This window comes from Mixophyes fleayi, chromosome 4 (genome assembly GCF_038048845.1).
Source record: "Mixophyes fleayi isolate aMixFle1 chromosome 4, aMixFle1.hap1, whole genome shotgun sequence".
Classification (NCBI taxonomy): domain Eukaryota; kingdom Metazoa; phylum Chordata; class Amphibia; order Anura; family Limnodynastidae; genus Mixophyes; species Mixophyes fleayi.
Window position 1 is genome coordinate 79,058,334 of NC_134405.1, and position 26,120 is coordinate 79,084,453.

Genomic DNA, 26,120 nt, shown 5'->3' on the forward strand with positions numbered 1-26,120 from the left:
GATGGGTAACATGTGACAGGAGCAGTGTCATGATGTTAAGGGGCAATGGAGGCAAGCACAGACTAAAAGTTACATAGTGGAAGGAGCAGCATCCCGACACAGATTAGTGACGTGGGCCTCTTATCAAACTAATGTGGTGTTAAATGCAATTGTAATTTCTATGCAAATGCAAATGTAATTTCTCCCGCAAGATCATAATAATCCAAAGATGCAATATGAACAGAGATTTATTTTTCCAATATATATGTAAGGTAAAAATAAATACTTGAATTGTTTGAACCTATCTTTTCTGCGCTGCAGACTACTGCCTCATATGTAATTAGCCATTTTAATGTAAGAACAGCTAATGAGAAATTTACAGACTGCATGTGCATATATAAATATCATCCCCTGTAATCACTGCCTTATCTCCAATATCTTCGGTTTTAGTAGGTTCCTTTCAGTTTTATTGTAGGTTCTGTTGAGTAATATAGCTTAGAATTCAGGTTTAGGGGCCTATTATTTTAACTTTTGATTGTGGTTTAGTTGTCGTGGCAATAATTTTTTATCCTCTGCAATGATAAAAAAAAATATATCACTGAGGCAGATAAACATTACTCAGCAATAGCAGACCTCAGCAGGAAGAGTAACCATACCGCATAGTTGGGTCAGTCTCAGTCTGTGCCCTTTAATAAATAGACCCATTAGTGAAAAAGACTGTAGTCGGCGGGAAAGACAGGTAGTGGGAAATTGCCTGTCACTAATAAAGAACTATTAATATTATTTATTTATAAGGTGCTACAGATTCCGTAGCGCTGGATACAGTAAGCAAGTCACAAATAGATGAGGTAATACCCATAAGTAGCACAGATGAGTGTGAGTAATGCTATGGGGACTCACACAGAGAGCAGCAAAAGACATGACAGGACGTACGAGAGAGTCAGACAGCGGACAGACATGAGACAATAGGTGGAGAGGACCTTGCCCGTGAGAGCTTACATTCTAAAGGGAGGGGTGGTGAGAGAGAGTAGGACTAGCTGGGAGTAAATTAAATATATTGCCTGATAGGTTTGCAAAATCTTTATTTTTCTTTGAGCTCAGTCTAAACATAAATAGTACATTAACATGCCAGAAATGAGTCATTCTTCTTAGTCCTGAAGGAGGGCTACACCCATTAAACTGTTTATAGCTAATGTCCCTGTTTATAGAACACTTGATAATTTGCTTATTACCCTAACCGAGGTCTGCTGTAAAGAATAATGGCACATCAATGGTCACACATCAAAACAAATCACAGAAGCAGAAAAACATTATGCAATGATCATTTACTATATCAGATTAAAAAGTAACATTTAATGAAACTTCCAATCTAGAAAGCACAGGAAATAAATACAATCTACACAGCAACTAGGGGTTGCAGATAAGCCACATACACATAGATTTGTGTACATTTATTATATAACCCCACAAAATGTGTGAAGCGCCTTTCAGTATATATGACACATTGGTAATAACTTGCAAACCCTTAGAATATATTAAGATTCTTGTCATGAATAGCTACTGTGACACATGTACAGAAGGTTGGAGTTCCAGAGGTAAGGGTCATTTAAAGACAAATGTTCAAGAAGTTGTGGCAGTCAACAGTGCAGCGAGAGAGACAGCTTTGAGTATATGAAAAATAATAGGTAAGATGTAGTTGAATATAATATTTTTCAACTATAAAACAAAGGTCTATTCATGTTTTCCCACTTGTTTTCCAATACAATACACCAAAAATGACTAACCATGACTACAGGTCACAAAAGTAATATAAATGTTCCATAGAGGGCATCTGAAAATATGTTCTGCTAATTTGTATAAGTAACAAACAACAATGTTCACAACATGTATAATCAGTTAGCGATATATAATACATTTTTTCTTTGCAGGCATTTATCATGCTTGAGGATAAGGATTGTCAGGTTAGCTATTTCAAAACAGACACAATCTGCCATGGAACAGGAACAACTACAACAGGAGCAACTGCATAACTCCCTGATACAAATCGGGACTTATTATTGCACAAAAAGAGAGCATAGCCACACCACTTAAACCAGGACAGTAGGGAGGCACACAACATGCATCTTCTACAATAAATCTTTATTACTAGTTTTGCCTTTATGCGTTATGCATCTGAACGCACTACAATGCAGAATATTTTAACAGAGAGCTCACATCAACCATTCTGTGCTGTTGGGAGACCCTGCTATTTCGACTATCAAACTCTGTCTATGGCTTCCAGCTTCCATTCCCCATCCTCACATCATGCCGTTGCTGCTGTCATGTACAGATCTGTGCTAACACAATTAAACTACTAGACACATCCATGCCCTCCCCAAGGTCAACCCAATAATTTATTAAAAATACTTTATGCTGCTGTGAGGACCCTGATGAGATGAATGGCTGCAGCTTGTTCTATCACATCCAATGTCAAAACGATATAACAGATAAGCAGGAAATAAACACTGAATACAAAAATTAGCTCTGACCCTAGTCAAATGCACCTAAAAATATAAAATAAGAAAAAATAACCATATCAAGGCTTGATACCGTACTGGGACCCTGTTAATGTAGATCTGTCATTGAGTAATATCTAGAGATGGGCGGGTCCGGTTCTCCGAGAACCGAACCCACCCGAACTTTGGGTATCCGAGTACCGAGCTGAGCAGCTCGGTACTCTCCCGCCTGTTCCGAATCCAAATCGAGGCCGAACGTCATTGTGACGTCGTCGGATCTCGGGGCTCGGTTCTCGCGATACTTCAACTTTATAAATACACGCCTCCACAGCAATCCATCGCCATTTGACAGAGGGAGAGAGCAGGATGTAGTCATAGGCTGATTAGAGCAGGGACAGAGAATACAATATTGTTCTTGCAATTGCTCTAACCAAAATCGCTAGTGCAGAGAGGAGGATAGAGGTTTATTATTTTTTCTTAATATTTGGCACTCCCCAGCGCTTTTGGGGTGTCCCCCATAATTGTGCATAAATATTTCTGGCTGTCAAAAGTCATATCTGTCAGCAGTATCTACCAAATAATTTTTAGCACTCCTCAGTGCTTTTGGGGTGTCCTCCCTAATTGTGCATTAATATTTCTGGCTGTCAAAAGTCATATCTGTCAGCAGTATATACTAAATAATTTTTAGCACTCCTCAGTGCTTTTGGGGTGTCCTCCCTAATTGTGCATTAATATTTCTGGCTGTCAAAAGTCATATCTGTCAGCAGTATCTACCAAATAATCTTTAGCACTCCCCAGTGCTTTGCGCTCAGAATGGATTCAAAGCAGTCCACATATGATCAGAATGAGCAACCAGGTTCTGTCACCAGTCCTGATGTTAGTGTTCCCAGTACGTCATCTGGCCAAGGCGATGTCAAACAACAGAGTGTTTCCAAATTAGTGCAAAAAACAAAACCCCCAAAAAAATTTACTGTATTGAAGCGAAAAAGAAGTGTTACTGAGCAAAAGTTAAGTAACGATAAAAAAAAATTGCAAGCATGCCATTCTACACACGCAGTGGCAAAGAGAGAATGAGGCCTTCACCTTTGGCTATTAGTGGCAGATCCCAAAAAGTTACCCAGCCTACAATTGGTGCACAACTACTGTTACGCGTGAAAGCCGAGCTGCAAATAACAGTAAGGCATTAGAGGAGAATGTTTGCTCTGATTCACAAATGACAACAATCCCTGTGGAGAGTCCATCCAACAGTGGGATGTGTAATCGTGAGCATTCTGCTGATGTGTGCCATAATAGCCCGAGTGTAGCCGGTGATACCCAAATTGAGGATGCCACTTTGGAATTAGAAGAGGATGAGGGGGAGATTTGTGTAGGCGACGAGGGTGCTAATGAGGATGTTGATGAGGATGAGGTTGTTTGTGTAAGTCCTGCACCAGTGGCAGCAGTTCTGGCACGTGACAAGAAAAAGGCCATTGTCATGCTTGGGCATAAAACAAAAAAATCCACTTCTTATGTGTGGAATTATTTCTACCCAAATCCAGACAACAATTGTATAGCCATTTGTAGTGTATGTCAAGCCACAGTCAGTCGAGGGAGGGACCTTAACCATCTTGGAACCTCGTCTATGTTACGCCATTTAACGAGAGTTCATGGCAAAGTGTTGGGAAAAGCTGAAAGTTCTTCCCAAAAAAATACAAGCACTCCATCATCAGCTAAGACCCTCCGCTCACCGACATCCCGACGGCTACAAAATACACCCACCACACCATCCTCATCAATATCCTCAGTAGCGCTCAGAGTTAGCCCGGCATCCCACTTAAGGCTGGATGACTCCTGCATTATTATTGATTCCTCTGAAGAAAGCGTTAGTCCCACTGCTGCTGCTGTTGCTGCTGCTGGGGGTGAATCGTCATCCCAGAGGCAGGTCAAGAAATTTATCCTTAAGGGTAGGGTGTCATAGACAGAGTGACCCCAAACTGACTTTGTCCATTTCTCATAATATTGTACAGTCTATAACGGCTGAATTTTTTGGTATTTCATACAAGTGGAGGGGGGCCTAGAGAGACAGAAACCAAACTGGCTTTCTCCATGTCAATTAATATTGTACAGTCTATAACGGCTGAATTTTTTGTTTTTTTAAACAAGTGCAGGGGGGCCTATAGAGACAGAAAGCAAACTGCCTTTTTCCATTTCTTTACATATTTAACTATAAGTGTAGGTTGTAATATACATCCAAAGACGATGGCTGCATTGCCAATATGCATAGATGGAGAGGAAGACAATCTGTTTTGTGTGTAGAATAAATGAAGGCCTACCAACGAAGAATTAAACTGTTTTTTTGGATGATTTATTACCTCAACAATTAGATTACTTATCTCTAAAACAGTTGGAGCACTAAATTGGGTTATTTTAGGCCCAAAAACATTGATTTTCCAACAAAATAGCAAAACAAAACCAAACAAAACCAAAACCAAAACCAAAACACTCAATGGCGGTTTTGCAAAACCAAAACCAAAACCAAAACACGACGGTAATCCAGATCCAAAACCGAATCCAAAACCAAAACACGGGTGTCAGTGACCATCTCTAGTAATATCACAGCTTTATTTTCATCCAATACCCTGAGACCCACTAAAATGGGTGGGACACAAATGTATCAAGGCTCTAATTCCTCAGAACTCTGTGCAGATGTTTGGAGTTATTATATTTGTAAGTGATATCACATGCTAAATTACATTTCTGACCATTGGATTTAGTGCTGTTATTTCCCGCTAATCTGAGAAAGAAATGATAACTCACAAATCACTTTCTTTGTAGATCTTGCTCTTCCTTACATAAATTGATATACAGTATGTAGTTTGTTTGATCCCTTAATAGACTCACATAAAGTAATACTAAGAATCCCAAATGAAAATGTTACCAACCTTCTGCCTCCAAACTGCTTATTGCCATAAAGAGGCAGAGTCAGGTGTATTTAGGGCCGGGATCAGGGTGAATTCAGATCCAGGAATGCCCCGAAATCGATAAATAGTATTTTCTCAAAAATAGATATATCACATAGGAAAATAAAGTTGAAATACTTAAATTAAATATATAAATCAGGTGAACAATACTGAATACAATACTGATATTGTATCCCCAATGTAAAAAATAAAATAAATATAAAATAATAATAAATAAATAATAAAACAAAAATAAAAAACAAAAAAAATAAGTGGTTTAGCATGCTTTAGAGAATAATGTGTTAATTTTAAATTTAATATTTCAAGAGAGTTTTGCTCTGCATGTATTTACTACAATTGTAAATGTTTTTAACATTTTTGTACTGATGTGTGTGTACAACCTCTGACCATTAGTGAGTGTAAAGTTCACCCATTAGGTATAAATACTCAACATATGACACACTCATCACAGCCTTAAAAAGGTCCTAAAAGAACAAAACGCGTTGGTACGAGCAACTTAGCCCCTGGGGATTTGAATTTCCCAGCATCTAATTACAAACATAACAGACATCGCCGAGAGTACAGTGTTTTCTGACCCACTGCTGATTCAAATGAGAAAGTGAGGATACAGTCTGCTTACGAGTATGTAAGGAGCTTTTTTCACTCCTGCTGTATTGTTACATCTATTGATGGAACATTTACTTGCATTGCTTCCATACACAGTGGAGATTGTTCCTCTGCAAGCAGATGTCAGTGTGGGGAAACTATAACGCCCTTTGCATACCTGTAGCTGGAGATATTGCCTCTGCAAACACACTTCTGAGCATCAGGAAACATTTATCAGCTCATACTTTATCAAGTGCACATATTTCGTGAATATGGACAGATACATCTATAGATACGTACTCTATTTTGGGTTAAAGCCATCACTTTTAAATGTATATTCACATTTTATCTATAGAAATGTACTCATTTTAATATTTAACCCCATGGCACAATGATAATGAAAGTCGCATTTTGCTGGAGGAGGGGGGGGGGGTCAAAATTATGAGATTGGTGGCCACTTAACCCTTGACTTACCTTCCAGGGTCTCCCGGAGGGGACAGTTGGCAATTATGATGCACACTAATGTTTTCCAATTCTTGTACATCAGGTGAGACTAAAGGTATATGGGAATAATGACAACGTTAAATAGCTAGAGAGGTTGGAAGAAAATCCATCAGGCTCAACCTTTTAAAAATTATAGCGTTGACTTCTGCTGGACAGAGCATCCATGATGGCCGCGTTTAACACTGCTCCATACCAACAACCTCCATCGGTTGGCATCCAGACTTTTCCTGCTGCTTATTTTGCCACCTACTGTTTGTCTCCCCTGTAGAGTGAGCGATGGAACACAAACGGCTACTTGTTATTGATACGGACAGCATCTTACCCCGGAGTTCGGTCCTCCTAGTAGGGCCTAAAGAAACGGTTTACCCACCAAGCCTTTTAGTGTGACCCACGGCAGGAGCCATGGTGGATCTCGCTTGTGTTCCTCTTTGAACCTTCTCCCGACTGCCAAGAGTAAACCCAAAGTGCGGGTGGTTCCCTTACTGCTTACTTTACAGGCACCAACCACAGCTCAGTCTCCCTGGTGGCTTCTGGACATACTCACTCCGTGTTGAAATGGCGTGCTGGACATACTTAGCGGCACAGAGGAGAGTGGAGTGCTGTTGGCCGTTCTGTCGGATTATGGTGAGTGCCGCTGTGTACCTCTGCGAGCAGTGTGAGTGACTGTTGAACCCTGGAACCATTCTGCCCAACGGAGTGATCCCTCTCTCCCCTCACCGCATCCCTGTTCTGCCCTCTATACCAACACCCCCCCTCCCCTGATCCACGATTAATGGATGACTTCTTGAATGAGGTTAAGCTCCCAAAATTGAGTGTGGCTCAGAGGAATTTACTCGATTCAGTTATAACGACTCGAGAAATTACTGCAGCTATTACCACCCACCGTCTGCACAAATCCTCGGGTTTCTCCTCTGAATACTAAAAATGTCTCCAACCAGACATTGTCCCAGCATTGCCTGAATTATTTCACCATATACACAGGACGAGACCCTCATATTCTACTTTTAATGCAGCCTACCATACGCTGATATTGAAATCAGGGAAGGACCCGCAATTGATATTCTCCTATCGCCCTATTACCCTTCTGAATTTTTAATTTAAACTACTGGCTAAAATCATGGCTACGCGGTTACAGTCTAGTCTTCCATTGATTCTGACCAACAATCAACTAGGTATTGCAACCACTCATCATTTGGAGAAGGCCATAGAACGGCGATTGTGGCAGTAGCTTCCTCATCATTGCAGTCCTCCACTGCGAATGTCCTACTTAGCCTAGACGCCAATAAGGCATTTGATGCTGTATCCTGGCCCTACATGTATGAGGTGCTGGGAGGCATTCACTGGTTTGTTAGTATTTTTTTTATTATTCCCCATCCACCTCTTTACCGAATACTGGCCTGATCCTCAAGGCAGTATCTATGACCCACGGTACCTGTCAGGGTTGCCCGATGTCACCCATTCTCTTCATCCTTGTATTTGATTCTATGCTTCGAGTTCTGCAAACATTGTTGGTGTTTCAGGGTATCCGCGTTGGTGACATTGAGATAAAACTATTTGCTTTTGCGGAAGACATATTATTCTATTTATCACTTAATGTCTCTTTTCGACGAATTTGGTAGAGTCTCTGGATTTTCAGGGAACATTGAGAAAATCTTGGCACTCCGGCCTGGCTTTCTTCAACCCTATTGGGCCACAAACATGACACTTAAATGGGCGCCCATGGACATCCCTTACTTAGAATACAGCTCTCTAAAAACCTGAGGCTCTTATACAGTATCGGACTGGGGCATGAAGGGCCCGAAGGGGGATTACAATGTAAGAGGCCCACCATAGGGGGTGTGGTCAGCCACTAGGGAGGCATAACCAAACCACTAGAGGGGGTGTGGTAAGCCCATGAAGGACAGCTAGCACCTTAGAGTAGTATATAAAGAATGCAGTGTGTATATAAAGAGTACACAGTCTTGACCTATCCCTTAGATTGGGCAGAACAGTCACCAAAAATCGGGATTGTCCCACTAGAATCAGAACATTTCACAGACTCTCCTGCTCTCTCCTACCTGTTCTTGTCACTTTCACCACCTGTGGCTGCTGGTTTCTTTATTTGTGGCTTGTCTGGATCCTGGAATGTTGGAGGCCGTATTTGGAAAAATAAAATGGATAGATTTAGAAAATTCCAACCAGCCCCAGCTTTAAATCAATAAAATAATAGTATTCCCATTTAATTATTAGATCTATAGCCCTCCAACCAACCCCAACATTAAAGTAATAGTATTCCCATTTAATAAATAAACCTATTTTCCTCCCTCCAAACAGCCCCAGCATTTATATATAATAAAATATACCTATTTCCAGCAACCGTCACTGCCATTAAATAATTCATATTCACATTTAATAAATAGATCTCATGCGCCTCAAACTTAGCCCCACATTCAATTAATAGCCCCCAAACCACCCCATCTTAAATAGTCCCCACTATAAAATTAAATTGTCCCACCATCACCCCACAAACAAAATAGCATCCATAATTAGCCACCACCTACCTCACATACACTACATTGCCACAAGCCCCCTGTGCCATCACACACACATTACTCTGTCCCTTCATCACAATGCTGTGCCCCCTTATGATGACACTGCGCCCTCCATGCTGCTTTTGCTCCCCCTTTCTCCTGCCCCCCTTCATCACCCTGTGCCACGCTGCTTTTGCTCCCCCCTTCATCATACTGTGCCATTCTGCTCCCCCCCTTCACTCTGTGCCATCCTGCTTCCCCCCTCTTCCATCACTCTGTGCTATCCTGCTCCCCCCCTTCATAACTCTGTGCCATCCTGCTTTCCTCCCCCCTTCATCACTCTGTGCCACCCTGCTTTCCTCCCCCCTCCCTTTATCACTATGCACCACCCTGCTTTCCTCCCCATGCCGCCATTCCTTTTCTTACCTTCCTATTGGCTTCTTTCCTCTCTTCTTTTTTTGTCTTCTGCCTTCTGACTTCTTTCTTGCTTGCTCCTCTCCTCACGCCCGACATTCAGTGTGAACGGAGCAGAGAGGAGGGAGGAGGGGCGCCGGTACCGCGGTCGCAGTATGAGTATTTTTTTATTTTTATTTAAATTAGCCGCACCCCCCGTCAACGAAGAGTGGAGCCATCAAGTATCAGGGCCCACCGGGGAATACCCCGGCTCCCCAGCGGGCCAGTCCGTCCCTGCTCTTATATGGCCTTAACATCTCGAAAGTAATTCGAGATTTGAATAAAGAGGTTGAGGGTTGGGATCACCCCTGTCTCTCCTCTATGGGTAGGACTAATTTGCTCACAATGATATCTTTTCCATAACGCCTCTATACACAGAAATCCTTACCGGTGTTATTGACTCGCAATGATATTTCTGATGTCAATAAAGTTATTTGTGACTTTATTTGGAATAAAAAGAAATATACAATCATGCTATTCAGACACCAACAGCCCAGGACAAATGGTGGTTAATTTACCTAACATAGAATTTTATAATCAAGCTGCCCCACTCTGGTATTTGAAGGACTAGATACAGGGGTCTGATACCCATACTAATAACCTCTTAGCACAGAACTTCCTTCCTGGCCTCAAACTGACCACCTTCTTCAACATGCAGGATCATGAGATGCCTGTGGAAGTCCTTGAAAATCCTCACTTGATCTCCACTAGAAACTTATGACACATATTGTGACATAGACTAAAACTAAATGCTTACTTATCTGTTCACCTCCCATTGCTTGGCAATCTAAACTTTCAAGTTGGTGTGGCTGCCTATCCTTTCATTCTGTGGACTGATGTGCTTCTTGGAACTGCGTTTTTTAAATTCTTCTACTAACACTGACTTTCCAGCAAGCTGGGGACCGCCATGGAGTGATCCTTAAGGCCAGGCCTTTTTCACAAAGGGATTGGGAAAACCTTTGCTTCTTCTGCAACCTCCCTCTCGTAGGGCAATCTCCATTCATTACAAATTTTTGCGGCCCACACTTGACTATAATATTTTGAGGATGGGACTGGGACAATGGAGTGAGTGTTTTCCCAAGGTGACATCTGAATTTTTACTCCGCTCTCTGGCAGCTTCTAATAGACTGCTCCCAGTGACAACTTATGTTGAAATGTCTCTTAACATTTGCCATAGAGCATACTTGTCCCCTTCCCGTCACACGATAACAGGTCTGCTCACACATGTCTGAAATGTGGATCCCCGATAGCAGATATTGCCCACTGTGGGACTGTCTCCCATTTAAACGTTTCTGGGCCCACTGTCATGATATTGTAGCAGGATACACCAAAGACTGGTATTGGCACTACTAAACAGGGAGGTTCAGAGTCTAACACACCCTCGGTATTCACCAGGGACCCCCACAAGGAGGTATGGACTTGGCTGCGTGAAGTGCGCAGGTTGCAGTTCTCCGAGTTAGTAATCAGTGCGGTAGCGTGGTGAACAGGAAATGGTCGAACGGTTCGAGTCAAGCCCAAAAATAGTGAAGTACACCAGAATGATCCAGAGGAAGGTCAGAAGAGGCCAAAGGTAAAACCGAAGTGGGAAAAGCAGTACCAGAGATAAACCAGAGAGGGAAGTCCAAGAGCTAAGCCAGAGGTCAGGAGCCAAAACACAGATGCTGGATACAGGTAACAGGTATGCTGCTGCAGGTGTGAACCAATACTCTGCCACCAGCCTGCAGTTGGGAGGTTCCTTAAACAGGGGGAATTGGTGCCTGATAGGCCGTTACGACTTGGTGGTCAGGTGTTGCTGACAGAACAAGAGAAAGCGTTCCGTTGCTAGGCAATGGGAGGCGGACAACACTGCGCATGCACGCGCTAGTGAAACCCTGAAGAGCATTCCGTTGCTAGGCAATGGGACTCAGGGAGCAAGGAGAGACAGGCATCCGTCCCCAGCACCGAGAAAAAGTGTGGGAACGGCGCCTGACACCCACGTCTCGAGATTGGCCAATGATTACTTAGTTAATTATATTCCCTTAATGGCAGAATGGGCTATCTTTGGGATATTGCTCAGAGATCTCGGGAAATTGCTACTAGCACTAGCTACTCTGCGGCTGCGAGGAAAAGTATTCTCCCCCTTCACTGAGGAAAGAACAATGTACCCAGGCTTTCTTTGATACATGGGAAAGCTTCATTGAAACTCTATCTGACCTGATCAAAGAACGTCAGGGGCTGCTCTAGGGACACTGTCTGGTATGAGACCCGCATGTGTGACCAACTCATCACCCTTATTCTTTTCAGAGGTGGCTCCTTCCTGCTCTGTGTTCCTTGCAATTTGGCTATTTATTAAGGTGATGCTTGCACTTTACCAATGTAATTTTTAATTTTCTGTATCTAAACACTGTTTACACTGTTTTGTGAAGCTCTGCTTTGCTTCCTTCTAGTATTTTATCTTTGTTGACATGTGCACCCACTGTTGAATTGATGATTTTGACTGTTCTGATATACATAGTAACATACGCACATTTCTATTGCAAGTTTGAATGTTATTTTTGACATGCCCTAATAAAAAACAAAAAATATTTTTTTAGCTGTGTTTATATATGGATTATATAACAATGTGATGCAAATATCACAGATGTGCTGTCTACATTTCCAAGACAGGTCAAAGCAACTTTCTGATTCCTTGCTATGGTTTACAACTAATTTTTGCTATTTAACTATTTTCATACTTGCCACCTTTATCTATCTCCCTTCGGGGAGATCCCAGAAGGGAGGTCATATGGCAACTGTGGTGCGGGGCATGGTGTGGCAATTTGCGTATTTTTGCCCCACCCCCAGCAACGCAATGCCGCTATCGCTTCATCGCTCTGGATAAGGCGGGGCCAACATTATGTGATTCGTGGTGGGAGGGTGGCCTGCTGTCCTGGGAGTTTGAGAGAACAACTTGAAATTCAGGAGTGTCCGGGAGAGTAGGCTAGTATGACTATTTTCACCATGTTAGCAAATAAGCCTTTTACATGATTCTTTACAAAAAGCAAAGCTCTTATAATTGTGCATTCTGAGTAAACACAATGCAGTAATAGCCTTCTTTAATCTGCACTACCAACTAGGGAGGGAGCGGAGAATTGTAGCGTTGCCCCTTCCCATAGCCCAGGGGTCTGTGGTCAGACTCCGATTGGTCCTCTTGCTCAAACCCCTGTTACCACTTTAGGTGGTAATGCAGGTTTAAACAGAAGGTATACAAAAACCCCTGTTCAGAAAATAAAATTATCTAATGAAACCAGACATACGGCTGAGTGCCTGCATATATTATATTAAACCATTAGCTCTGGATAATGCTGCATACATGCCACTAAAACAGCAGATGCACAGGACCTTTGGCCTTTGGCCTCCCTTTAGTCCACCTCTTCCAACCATAAAGGATAACATAATGCAAAAATGAAGTTGCCCAATTAGACTGGATATGCTGGATACTACAAATTACTGGAATAACACCTGACATTTGAAATAGGACTTCTGCCTGAAATTGCCAGCTTAAAATGCAGAAATACACTGTTGCTGCCACATGATAGAGTTTTAAAAACTGACATGCCTCTGGATTAAAGGAAACAAACTGTGGGCTGCAGTTTAGTTTCTATGGTTGCAGAGGGTGACACAGGGTGTCAGTCCGTCAAATAAAAGCAATAGTGTGTTTCTGCATTTTAGACTGGTTACCCGCTGGGAAAATGCAGTGGAAACAAGAACTTGCATTTGTGGTCGGGGGTGGACATTTGACTGACAACATCATTTTTGATGGACTAATTGTAATGGTTGTTTAGAAGGAACAAGCACAGTTTCATACAACATTTAACTGATGATAAAACTTTTCAGTAAGTTTACTTTGATTTGCTAGTAACGCTTATGATAATGTTGACCTCCCTGTCCATGGAGGTAAATGTCTCTTGTTGCTTTCTGTTAAATGAAGAAACACTCAAAATACTGTATATTGTGGAAGTAGCATCTGCTGTTAGAATCAGACAGTCAAAGTGATAGATGGTTTTCTGCCAACATCTGTTTTTCCCCTGTTATCTTAGACAGCTTCAGGGCTCCAAGTGAAGACTGCATCTACTGTAATTTTATTATACCATCTCCTACATCTTTGGTGTTTCCAACGAGGTACTGCTGTCTCTGCGAGACCTTCAATAAATTCATTTGATACTGAGGATTCTGATTTAATTCTTTACAGTGCTAATCTCCTGTTTGTGTTCACGCTTTGTTTTTTATTCCCTCTCACCCCCTGATGATCATCAAGTGCTACATCATCCTGATGATGTGTTTGTACAGAATATTAGGAGATTTAGATGTTACACGTCAGAAACTGTCAAGATTCCATTCATCTATAAATAATACTGCAACTGTCATTTTTCTTGTGACACCTCATTGAGGCAATCTGAAAGCTAATCTCCAAAGCCAAGCAAAAGTTTTGCTTCTAAAACGGAATACACTTTTTCTTTCAATGTTCTATCCATGTAGTTGTATATCTAACCTACCTATAAATACTGTAGTATTGTTTCTGTTATTTTTTTTTATAAAGGGTCAAACTTAAATGCTCACCCACTTCTCCTTCCTCTACTGGAATACTTATTACTGTCTGTAAAATTTAGTCCAGCAGAGTTTTTCTTTCCTTCACCTGGGAAATACAGATATTTCCCCTTTGGCTTCTCTGCAAATGTTTTATGTCAGAAATCCACAGAGTTGTAGAACTTTCCAAGTGATATATTGTTACCCTTTATTAAAAAAACACCAGTGTTCTCCTCCTCCTCTAATGTAAAATGGAAATAACAGACATATTCTCAAGATATTGCCATCTACAGTTGGAAGTCAAGATGAATATTGCTCCATCACATATGGTTAAAAAAAGACAACTTAGTCATGTCCATTCGCTATTATACTAAATAATATAATATATAGATTCACTGCAGCAACAGTGCATTAATGGGCACACAGCAAAATTTGGGTAAAGTTCGGGAGATGTAGTTCTCATCTCCTAGGCTTCATGCTCTGCTCTTGATAGATAACGGGGGATGGGGGTTCTGAGCACATGCTCTCCAATCACAAGTGGTCTTCATTCTGTTATTTTGAGAAGTCTTAACAGGATTGGGGGCCTCTGGAAGGGTGACCCAGCACTGGTGTGCCCCCTCACCTCCAGCCCCGTAGCCAAATCCCACGAACCCCCTACTGTTACGCCCCAGTATCCTATAGTGAAGGGGATTGCACAGACATTTAAATATTCGTCAACATTACAAAAATAATCCATACCATGTATATAAGAAGCCTCCACCAAATTAAAAGACACAGCAAATTGTTGCCAACAACTCATGTTACAAAACATTCTGACCTTCAAAACGCGTCAGTCAATGCTGATGTCACAGAATACATAAACACTGGCGCATTCGGTGGCAATAATAAAATAAACTGATAGCTGAGTAGTTTTACAAATCCTCAAAAATAATTCAGACAAGTAAATTAACATTGAAATGTCAATATCGGAATAACATAAAACAGTGCAGATCTTTCTGTAATACAATCGTCATATATGACTGGAAACAGTCAAGACTTTGGATAGACGGACTTGCTGAATCTGAGCTACATAAAATGAGAGATATTTTAAATACACTTAAGTACCACACAGGACAGTAATTCATCACAGGAAATGTAAAACATTATTTCGATTGTTTACCCTCCTGCCGCTGAATTTAGGAACCCAGGACCAACCATGAAAGTGTGCTTAAGGAGGACATGAGGAAGGTTTGTGTATTATATACTATTTCATTCTGCTTTATTTAATCAGATGCTAAAGGACTTACAATCTAAGTGAATGCCAAATTCAATTCTGGAATATATTGCTCTCACAGTTATCATTCCTGAAGTCCATGACTAATACAAGTATTAACAAAAGTAATAGATAAGTTAGACAACAATATATTTACATACGTGGGATTACTGCAATGCCGTTCTGCACTCTGCGCCCCAGCCTCGCAGCTGCGAGTACACGGTGACCACGAACTCCAGGAGCCCCACGCGCCATCCACAGCAGCAGGACGATGCCCAACAGGAATACAGTCACCGCCAAAGCACCACTGCAAAAGAGCAGATGAAGAGTCTAGAACTGTCACTACTCTCTTATATACATGGTTGCTCCCATTACACTCCCAGGAAGTACACTGTGCAAAGTGACAATGAAGAACAAGCTTCCTCTACGCTTCCCATTTTTATTGACAAGTACTCTATCACTGTTATCTCTATTAAACAGGTTGGTGGGGCAGCACAGTGGCGTAGTGGTTAGCACTTCTGCCTCACAGCACTGGGGTCATGAGTTCAATTCCCGACCATGGCCTTATCTGTGAGGAGTTTGTATGTTCTCCCCGTGTTTGCATGGGTTTCCTCCAGGTGCTCCAGTTTCCTCCCACACTCCAAAAACATACTAGTAGGTTAACCGGATGCTATCAAACTGATCATTGTCTGTCTGTGTGTGTGAATATGTTAGGGAATTTAGACTGTAAGCTCCAATGGGGCAGGGACTGATGTGAGTGAGTTCTCTGTACAGCGCTGCGGAATTAGTAGCGCTATATAAATAGCTGATGATGATTCCACAAAATAAATGTGATTTTTTTCAATGTATGCTTGCTCCAAAGAGAAATGTCATACCTTATTTTCTCCACAAGTGGTCCCGTCCACAGCAGCATCCAGTTTGGAGTGACACGTGGATCCCACAGAGCACCAGAGCGAGTTACACACATTCTATAAGGAATGGTATAGATAGTATACAATAAAAAACTCAAATGATCTGCATGACAGTAATAAAAGCACTCCTACTTCATAACGTACATAATAATAATGTATCTTCCTGGCTTTCTTCTTTGCCTTTCAGTCATGTATTTATATAATTAGCTAAGTTAGCTAGACCTGTTTATTTATATTTCTCTGGCACCCAAAGCAGCTCTATTGTACCCACACTCTGCAGAGAGCAGCGTTGTGTTGTATGGGCTAAAAAAACAATGAAAATAAACAACTCCCCGTGAAAAATTGTTATAAAATCCAGGAAATTGTAAAATTAGGGGAATGTCTAAAATCAACCCAAGTGTCAAGTGAAGCCAGTAAAATCACCCAGGGCAATATGGGGCTGACCACACTGTATTATTTTTTTTAAAACCGTGACTCTCTGTGAAAAACCACATCTGTTCAGTCAAATAAAATGTTCACTTGAGAAGCAAAGCCAAAGTGAGCAAGTATATCAAGCCCTATTGGGTGTATGTGCTGTGTTATGTAACTTTTGCATTTACAAAACAGGTATTGCTCTTCTGTACCGAACACTTGCCGTTAGAGATGAGCAAAGTCACAGTATAATTTGGCATTAATAGAGTTTTGTGGTGGAATAGGCCATTTCGCACAACCCCCCCACCCAATGAAATGGCATTGCATAGAGGGGGCAGGGCATGATGGCGCGAATCACGTCATTAAGCCCCGCCTCCACCGGGATCCATGAGGAGGTCTACTCTTCCGGGAATCCAGGAGGACTCCCCGAAATTCAGGGGGCTCTCGGAAATTCCAGGAGAGTAGGCAAGTATATATATGAATAGAGCTGGGGGGTGACAATCAATTCAATCTGTTGTGTTGCGTGGTAGGGGTAGGAATTGGAACAATGAAGGTTAAACTATGTTGGGAAAATTTGTAAAATTTCACGGTCAAATGCATAATGAGGCTAATATTTCAAAGAACAATTCTTTCGCTCATCTCTTACAGTAACAGACACCAGCAAAAATACTGTACAGCAATAATACATGACAGAACACTGTATCTAGGCAATGCTTGTCTTGTAAAGTGTGTTAAAACATAATGTAGAATCAGTGAAATGGGCCCACTGGGAATGAGGGAATAAGCGGACCATGAAAAAAGTGTAAAATCATGGAATGTAAAGTGAGGGATTGGCTGTATATACATTCCTTTTGTTTTTTTAGTGTTTCCTGAATAAATAAATATATAGCCAGAATAATGTTTTTTTTAAAGGTCTACACCTCCCTATCTCCAGCCCTGATCCAAAGCAGTCACGAGTATAGGCTTACATCAATGTCATGGCAGAAGTTAGAAGTAGATCCATACTGTAAGCGACACTGATGTCCAACATCATACAGGACCCCCGGGAGCACAGAAGGGAAATTCAGCAGCTCTTTACTAGGGGGGTCATCCAAGCAAAGCCCCCACCCTCGGCTGTAGAGGAACATTCAAAGGGATGTAGAAGAATGTTATACAAGATTACACATTAGAGCAATCAACATAAGCAAATACATACAGAGCTGTGCATTGAAGAGATACAATACTCTCCAGTTTGTTCTGCAGTGGTTTTGACACACAGTTAAAGTTAAGGAATTTTGTAATCCTTGCAATACTTTTATTTTAACTCCAGTAACATTTATTAGAATGAAGCACAATGAGATCTAACCCGAAAAACAGCATGAAGAAGTGGGGAAAAGGGGGAGTAGTAGGGAAAATGAATGCATTGTTAACAGGCTTTTGAAGTATTTTCTCTTTAGTTATTGACGCTTTGTCCTGTGGGCGGAGAGCTAGGAGGTATATATCGCGTTCACTGCTGCTCTGTATAACAGAGACAGATGCTGCGCGCACCTACCACCGGTGCATGCAGCATTGAAGGTGTGTTCTTAAGGGAGGGGAAGGAATCTGGGGACAGCCCACTACTTTGGAAGCGATGGAGACACCCCTGGCGGGATGTGGCTGCACCACTGTGATGCATGGCTACATACTCTTTTTGTGCATGTTGTCCTGCTCACCCAATTTAAGAAGTTATGTTTATTACTAATATTTGTGCTAAAAAAACTGTATTGCACACCTCCAAAATTTTTTGGGCTTCCATCCATTTGAAACAAAATAATAATATAACCATGTGACCTGAACTTTGGTCAGGCCATAAAAGTCACCTCTTCTGTCCTTTTGGGACACAGCACTTGTCATGCGCCTGTGGTCTGTTCCAACTGAGCTATGCTAACATGGTGAACATCCTGAATTGCATTTGGCTTAGGGATCATTAGTCCCTAATAGGACCATGCTGGTCCGTAGTTACAAAGTACAATCAATAGGCATCGCAAAATGCTTTGGTGGTGAAGCATTGCGCACTTGCAGTTATGGCCAAAAGTTTTGAGAATGACACAAGTATTGGTCTTCACAAAGTTTGCGGCTTCAGTGTTTTTAGACCTTTTTGTCAGATGTTGCTATGGTATACTGAAGTAAAATTACAAGCATTTTATATGTGTCAAAGGCTTTTATTGGCAATTACATTACATTTATGAAAAGAGTCAATATTTGCAGTATTAACCTTTTTGAAGACCTCTGCAATTCTCCCTGGCATGCTGTCAATCAACATATTGACTGATGGCCGCCCATTCTTGCCTAATCAATGCTTGGAGTTTGTCAGAATTTGTGGGTTTTTGTTTGTCCAACCGCCTCTTGAGGATTGACCATGGGTTCTCAATGGGATTAAGGTCTGGGGAGTTTCCTGGCCATGGACCCAAAATTTCGATATTTTGATCCCCAAGCCACTTAGTTATCCCTTTTGCTTTATGGCAAGGTGCTCCATCATGCTGGAAAAGGCATTGTTCATCACCAAACTGTTCTTGGATAGTTGGAAGAAGTTGCTCTTGGAGGATGCTTTTGTACCATTCTTTATTCATGGCTGTGTTCTTAGGCAAAATTGTGAGTGAGCCCACTCCCTGGCTGAGAAGCAACCCCACACATGAATGGTCTCAGGATGTTTTACTGTTGGCATGACACAGGACTGATGGTAGCGCTCACCTTTCCTTCTCAGGACAAGGGTTTTTCCAGATGCCCCAATCCCTGTACCATTTGCAGAATATCAGTCTGTCCCTGATGTTTTTCCTGGAGAGAAGTGGCTTCTTTGCTGGTCTTCTTGACACCAGGCCATCCTCCAAAAGTCTTTGCCTCACTGTGCATGCAGATGCACTCACATCTGCCTGCTGCCATTCCTAAGCAAGCTCTGCACTGGTGGTGCCTCGATCCCGCAGCTGAATCAACTTTAGGAGACGGTCCTGGCGCTTGCTGGACGATCTTGGGCACTCTGAAGCCTTCTTCACAACTATTGAACCTCTCTCCTTGAAGTTCTTGTTGATCCGATAAATGGTTGATGTAGGTGCAATCTTACTAGCATCAAGATCCTTGCCTGTGAAGCCCTTTTTGTGCAAAGCAATGATGATTTCAGGTAACCAAGGTTAACAGAGGAAGGACTTCAAGCACCACCCTCCTTTTAAAGCTTCCAGTTTGTTATTCTAGATCAATCAGCATGACAGAGTGATTTCCAGCCTTGTCCTCATCAACACCCTCACCTGTGTTAACGAGAGAAACACTGACCTGATGTCAGTAGGTCCTTTTGTGGCAGGGCTGCTATGCAGCGTAAATGTGAGACCCAAAGACCACCAGCAACACTCAAGTCCTTGTGCGGAGTGAAAATGGCCATACACCCCTCCACACAGCATGGAATAACCCTAACAATGTGCCACCAACACCGCCTTTATCTCATTTCAATCATTTTATTCCAAGAAGCCTCATTTTTGTACTGCTTTGTAAAGCATGACGCACTAGTGCGCCTAGTCCCTACTATGAAATCTATACTCACTTGTGCAAATGCTGCAATAGGCCATGGACACAAATTATTAGATCTATTAGTGGTCATGGTAGATTGCAGTGCTCACTATGAACGCCATCGTACTGTGCAAAGATCTCCAGTAACAAACTCTGAGAAACCTGGAACCAGGACACAAAGATGCCCTAAAATGGAAACACTTTTCCAGTACTTTAACACAAACACAAATGAAATGACAAAGCATCAGATTGTGCCAAAAATACACACACTCTATTTTATATGTGGTGTGGCTCCATAGTGGTTATCACAAGGAAAATTGAAAAAGCAGATGCCCACATCCCTACATCCATATGATCACCATAAGTAATCGGCAGTGTGTGTGCTAATTTAGCTTGGCTTAAAGAGCACTGCATCATAGATCACCGTAAATAAGTGTGATGTTCAGTGACGATACTACAGCTTGTGTGTCCAATGCAAAATATCCTAAAACTAAGCTAAACACTTTTTGAATGTAGAAGACAGTTACTTTTTGGAACAAATATAGTTTATCCCACAGACCTATATATCAGGCTCAAAGCAGGCAAAAGAAAAAAGAAGGAGGGTCAGTGGGCTTTGGGTAGAAAGAAGGACATTCAGGGATAGGCTGCTGTGTCAATAACACAACGGCACCAAGCAGATGTTGAACCCTGTTAGTATCTAGAGTGCATCCAATGTGGTCACTCAAGGGTATATTTCTTCTTCAAGGCCATTTTTGTTTTAGTTATCTCTGACTGTGATGTGGCAGGAAGTGGCCGATTTTCTTGTTTGTGTTTGGAAACTTTAGAGGAAGCAAGTAGAGGGGGAGGCAGAGCGAGGAGGGTGGAAGGGGCAGCTATTGTCCGGCCGGTTTTCAGGGGTGCGTAGGCTGTTCACAAAAGATTTGTATTTGTGTAAATAAAGTCAGATATAATTAGAGGACATTTGGCCGGCCATCAGCAGAAAATGAGTAGAATCCTGCTCAGTTCACAGCCAGACACTATAAGTTTATACTGAAGCTGACATGTCAAGGAGACCAGAATAATGGCTCTGCAGCTGTGTTATTTCCTCATTAGAATTGTCATCTCATTAATACAAGAAGAAAAATCTACATATGGTATAACTGCATAGAAACACATGTGCACACATGCAGCCTAAAAATGTATTTTGTGGTCAAAATTTATCTGTATTGCATTAAAAACAATGAAAGGGGCTTTCTAGTAGTGCATGACGTGGTGAGGTACCAGGGGATGTAAAATCCTTTTCAAAGATGGGTAGTCACTTTAATTCAATTTGAATATGGGAGCTGCTAATGGACATCTCGTCTTCCCAAAGGCCAATGGAAGAACATTCATACTGCATATATGGACACTGCAATTGGCTATAGAGATAAGTTTGTACAATTTCAATTCGTACACAGGACTTATACACCAGTTAGACTTTACGGTATGGAGAAGTTGGGCCCTGACAGGTATAATTAATGTATAAGATACTTCTAAAGAATATGGTGTGGAGTGCTCCAGCTCTTTAAGGCTTATAAGTCTGAAGTAGTCAAATATCTTTCACATCATATATCTTCCCATATATAGGCTTTCCACATGGAAAGTCCCCTGGGAATGGTGGGAGAAATTCTACCACTACAGCAGCGAGGTCTTTACATTGCTTACTAGATTATTATGCCTGCAAGGCAATAGCCCTTTGTTGGAAATCTAATAACCTTATCTGTTATTTGAATTAATTCTGTTTTGCCGCTGTATAAGAGACATGCAGTTCAGAGTTCTTTTCTTCTGTCTGCTGTTGTGTGCTGTTTCCACCTAAATGTTAACTTTTGTAAATGGATTTTTGTTACATTGAGAAGGTTGAGCACATTGATAAAGCCTATAAAAAAAGAACGTGTGTATCACAGGCATGGGTCATGCTAGAAGGCATGTAGTATTGTATAAATAATGTATAGCACGTTGAGAGACAGCTACGTGGTGGATTCATGTCTACAAAGGATTAGACTGTATATTGGTACCTTCTGTGACAAATTCCACTTATAATGTCGCCCGCAGATTTATTTAGTTAATTATTATGCAGATAAGAGAACACTGTTACCTATAGAATGAGCCGCATGATTAACTAACCTGTAAGAATACTTCAGCATTAATGGGTGAAGCCGGTCAAACAGTAGCTGAACGGATTATTAAGTAACTTTCACTTTGAGGGACGCCGTGAAGCTGTTTCACAGTCTGTAAGGGTTTGTGCACATATTATAAGGAAACAATATCCCATTGTTATATACAACACCACCAATGTATCATGTATTCTCTACAGATGGAATATGTATCTGTGGCAGGAGCGGATTTGTAGAAATGCCACATAGGCCGTGGCATACGGTGGTGGAATTGCATGGGGGGGGGGGGTAGAGTATCCCTTGTTTTTTTGTATCCGCACAGCTTCAGCCCCAGCATACTCGAGTACTTTGTAGTCGGCACCAATCCCCTATTGTCACACCTGTCATCATATAACTTTTATTTATGTATTGCTGTCACCATTAAAAATCATAATTTACATTTCTGGTATCATTCATATATCATCATCATCATCATCATCATCATTTATTTATATAGCGCCACTAATTCCGCAGCGCTGTACAGTGAACTCATTCACATCAGTCCCTGCCCCATTGGAGCTTACAGTCTAAATTTCCTACTATAGACACACACTCACACACAGACAGACAGACAGACAGACAGACAGAGACTAGGGTCAATTTTTGATTGCAGCCAATTAACCTACCAGTATATTTTTTGGGAGTGTGGGAGGAAACCGGAGCACCCGGAGGAAACCCACGCAAACACAGGGAGAACATACAAACTCCACACAGACAAGGCCATGGTCGGGAATCGAACTCATGACCCCAGTGCTGTGAGGCAGACGTGCTAACCACTACGCCACTGTGCTGCCCATATATCTGTTGTATTCACAGCGGTTATGGCATGTGGTGTTGTTGGGCTATGTAGCACTGCAGCAATAAGTGGAGCAGGGGATAGCATAACAAGTGTGGCTCGGGGGGCACAACATTTACATCCAGGCCTGATATAAGGACAAAAGAAAATTACATTTATGGTGTTTAAAAGTTTAACAAAGGAGGATACAGTGCCAGTCCAATGGAAACTGTAATTCCCAGTCAATACTGTTTTTAAAAACACCCACCCCCTTGAGTTTGGATGCTAAAAATAGCATATTTATGGCCATATGCGGGGTCAGAGGTATCTCACAATAAGTCCAGCTTACATGAATAGCATATGCATTCGCTATCAGATTTTATTGAAATAATAAAACTCTCTACAACAAAGCAGCTATAATCTTCCTTCTTGTGTAAGAATGAAAGTAGCAAAATATTAATTCAAAAATACACCCACGCAATCATATAATTTAGGCACGAAAAAAGTAAAAAACATTATCAGCTTCAGAGATCAATCCGCAATCAGACAATCAGAAGCTGCTAGCTACTGCTTTTGACCGTATCATTGTTCCCTCCTTCCATCTCCCTAAGTGTAAGGAGGTGTAAGTGTTAGATGCCAGCAAATCTGAACATGGAAATAGGTGTACGCTTTTTTGCGAGCATACACGGTAGAAATCTGTGTATCTTACGCTATATAAACAGGCGTATGTCCAACTCAGCATGATCCCACACTGTCTAAATTGCACTAGGCAGATAATATTGCTGATTTGCTTTACAGTTCAATAAACAATTTGCATCTAAATGCAATGTTAGGAAATGGGCAATTTTTTCACAGATTGGAATATGAACTATTGCTATTCAACTAATATCCTAAAAATTCTAATATTTTACAGTTGGGAGTGACGTTCTGTCAGCTATGTAACCCTTCCCTGTGCATGTCAATAGAGACAAGAATCGTCAGTGGTGTTCTGCATAAATCTTATAGTCATGGCGTAACACCAACAATAATACATAGAGATGTGTGGAAATTAATCCTACTTAGGTTGGTGACAGAATGGAGCACTTGAAATCTGTGCTTTTCTAGCTATAAAAGTGCAGCATTCCTAAGAGTTCAGTCGCTCCCATGGTGACAGCATGAGGTGAAGGCTCCTCCCCTGTCACACGAGAGCGATTAAACTCTAAAGATAGTGCAGGCTACGTTTTGTGAGCTGACTCGCTCTTGTGTGACAGGGAAGGAGCCCGCCCTTCTCCTTCCCACCTGTACCATGACAAGGATGGAGCTCATATCAATGCTCCAATTGTCCAGCTGTGTTCAAGAGCTCCATCTAAAGCTAGGTACACACTACACGGTTTTCGTCCAATAATCGGCTCAATCAGCCGACATACGTCCGCTCGTTCAAAAGTCGGGTCAGTGTGTGTAGTGACACGATGGTTAAAAGTCTGCCCAAATGGACGATTGTCGCCTCATTTGGTTGGTCGTACCTTTAAATAATTTTGTTCCAATCTCGTTTCCATTGTGTAGTGTGTATAAACTTCTGACCGATCCACAACAGTGAGTACGAAATTACAGTCATTGCTCACGACAACATAGCTGTAAAAAGTCGCTAACGGGACAGCTGCTCTTCCATTTATCGTCTAAAACAAGGCTAGTGTGTATGCAGTCCATGGACCGAGCGATCGGACCATCAATCGCATGTAAAATCGATCGGCATAAAAAGTTGGTGGAAAATTCTGTAGTGTGTACCCAGCTTAACACCACACTTCCAGTTTAGCCTGGGTCATCAATCCATCTGATTCTTTGTGACTAGATAGTTTGACTGCTGACCATAGAATCACTGACAATAGTTTCACCATGTGCATACGTTTTTCACAAATTGCATGGATCAAGTAATCCAATTGCAAAGTCCAAAATAGCTGTTTGGTAATATCTGCGTGCCTGGCTCCAAAAAGAGTACAATGTCCAAAAATGCCCAAAATACTCAATAATCATAATTGGATTAATTTCATGCATGCTTGTAAATGCAATTCATAGCTGATCACTATATGTCACTGTGTGCATGGTCATTTACTAACTGAATTAACAGACCCCCATGTGATCTCCCGAGCAGTGAACAACTGGATCTGTCCAATTTAGTCATCCCGATATATGGAACAATTGAGTTGAGTTGAATCCTATAACTTAGAACTCAGTCCACATGGCTGGATCAGTTAATGTGTGGCCAGTTTTGGAGAGGAAATTTATAGATGGCTTAAAAAACAGGGCAAGGACTGGCACATGGAAATAACTAAGCAAAAAGGTAGAACTAGACATGGAGAGAAAACCTTTTGCTGATGTTTAGAGATGTAATAGAACCAAAGGAAGACTCTGCTAAAGACATGGCATCATGGATGAGGGGTTGTACCAATAGACCTTTGCAAAAAGAGAAAGAGTAGCAAACAATAAAGGATGAGGTCTCCATTACTTACTCCAAAAAACGGGTAATGTAGTCTCTGCTGCAGCGGGACCAGGTAAGAGGAGATGTGTCATACGTAAGCTGTGGTGACATGATGTGGGGTTTCTTTCCTCTGGGTTGACAGTCATTTCCATTGCCGTCATGCTGTACCCCAAAACTAGCTCACAGGAGAACACAAGTCAGTCAGGTAAAGGCTGAGAACTCTCCTATTCTTACAGCTACACAATATAATAAGAACATTCTAAACTCATCAGTGAATTCACACTCTTCCTGCTACAAACTAGTAAAGTGAAGAGTAAAACCTTTTGCAGCTGCTCAATTCTGTAGTCTCTGGTTCTGTATTGAAACACTGGACTAGTGAAGATCATTTGAATGCCTTCTTGATACGTAAAGTGCACCTGTTATGGACACATAGCGGAGGCAGACATTTTTTGGGATAAACTCCTAAGAATACCACACAAAATGTGCTGCAGTGTTGATACTAGTTTCTAGAAAATTGATAAGTTACAATCTCATGAACATTGGTTAAGCCCAGAAGATAGCTACCTCCACTGTGTGAGGGCACACTTTAAGAAGGATAACA

At 41.6% G+C, this 26,120-nt stretch overlaps 1 protein-coding gene across 2 annotated transcripts in view; it reads right to left on the minus strand.

The window, feature by feature from the left end:
* ADAMTS7 (ADAM metallopeptidase with thrombospondin type 1 motif 7) overlaps positions 1-26,120 on the minus strand; it is a 77,692-nt gene that overhangs the window by 31,297 nt on the left and 20,275 nt on the right. For both annotated transcript variants that reach the window (XM_075207521.1, XM_075207520.1), the window contains exons 8-11: positions 25,551-25,694; positions 17,574-17,718; positions 16,159-16,251; positions 15,445-15,590 (exon numbers count right to left, since the gene is read on the minus strand). In XM_075207521.1, coding sequence (XP_075063622.1) covers positions 15,445-15,590; positions 16,159-16,251; positions 17,574-17,718; positions 25,551-25,694 — 528 coding nt within the window. The remainder of the gene's footprint in view (positions 1-15,444; positions 15,591-16,158; positions 16,252-17,573; positions 17,719-25,550; positions 25,695-26,120) is intronic.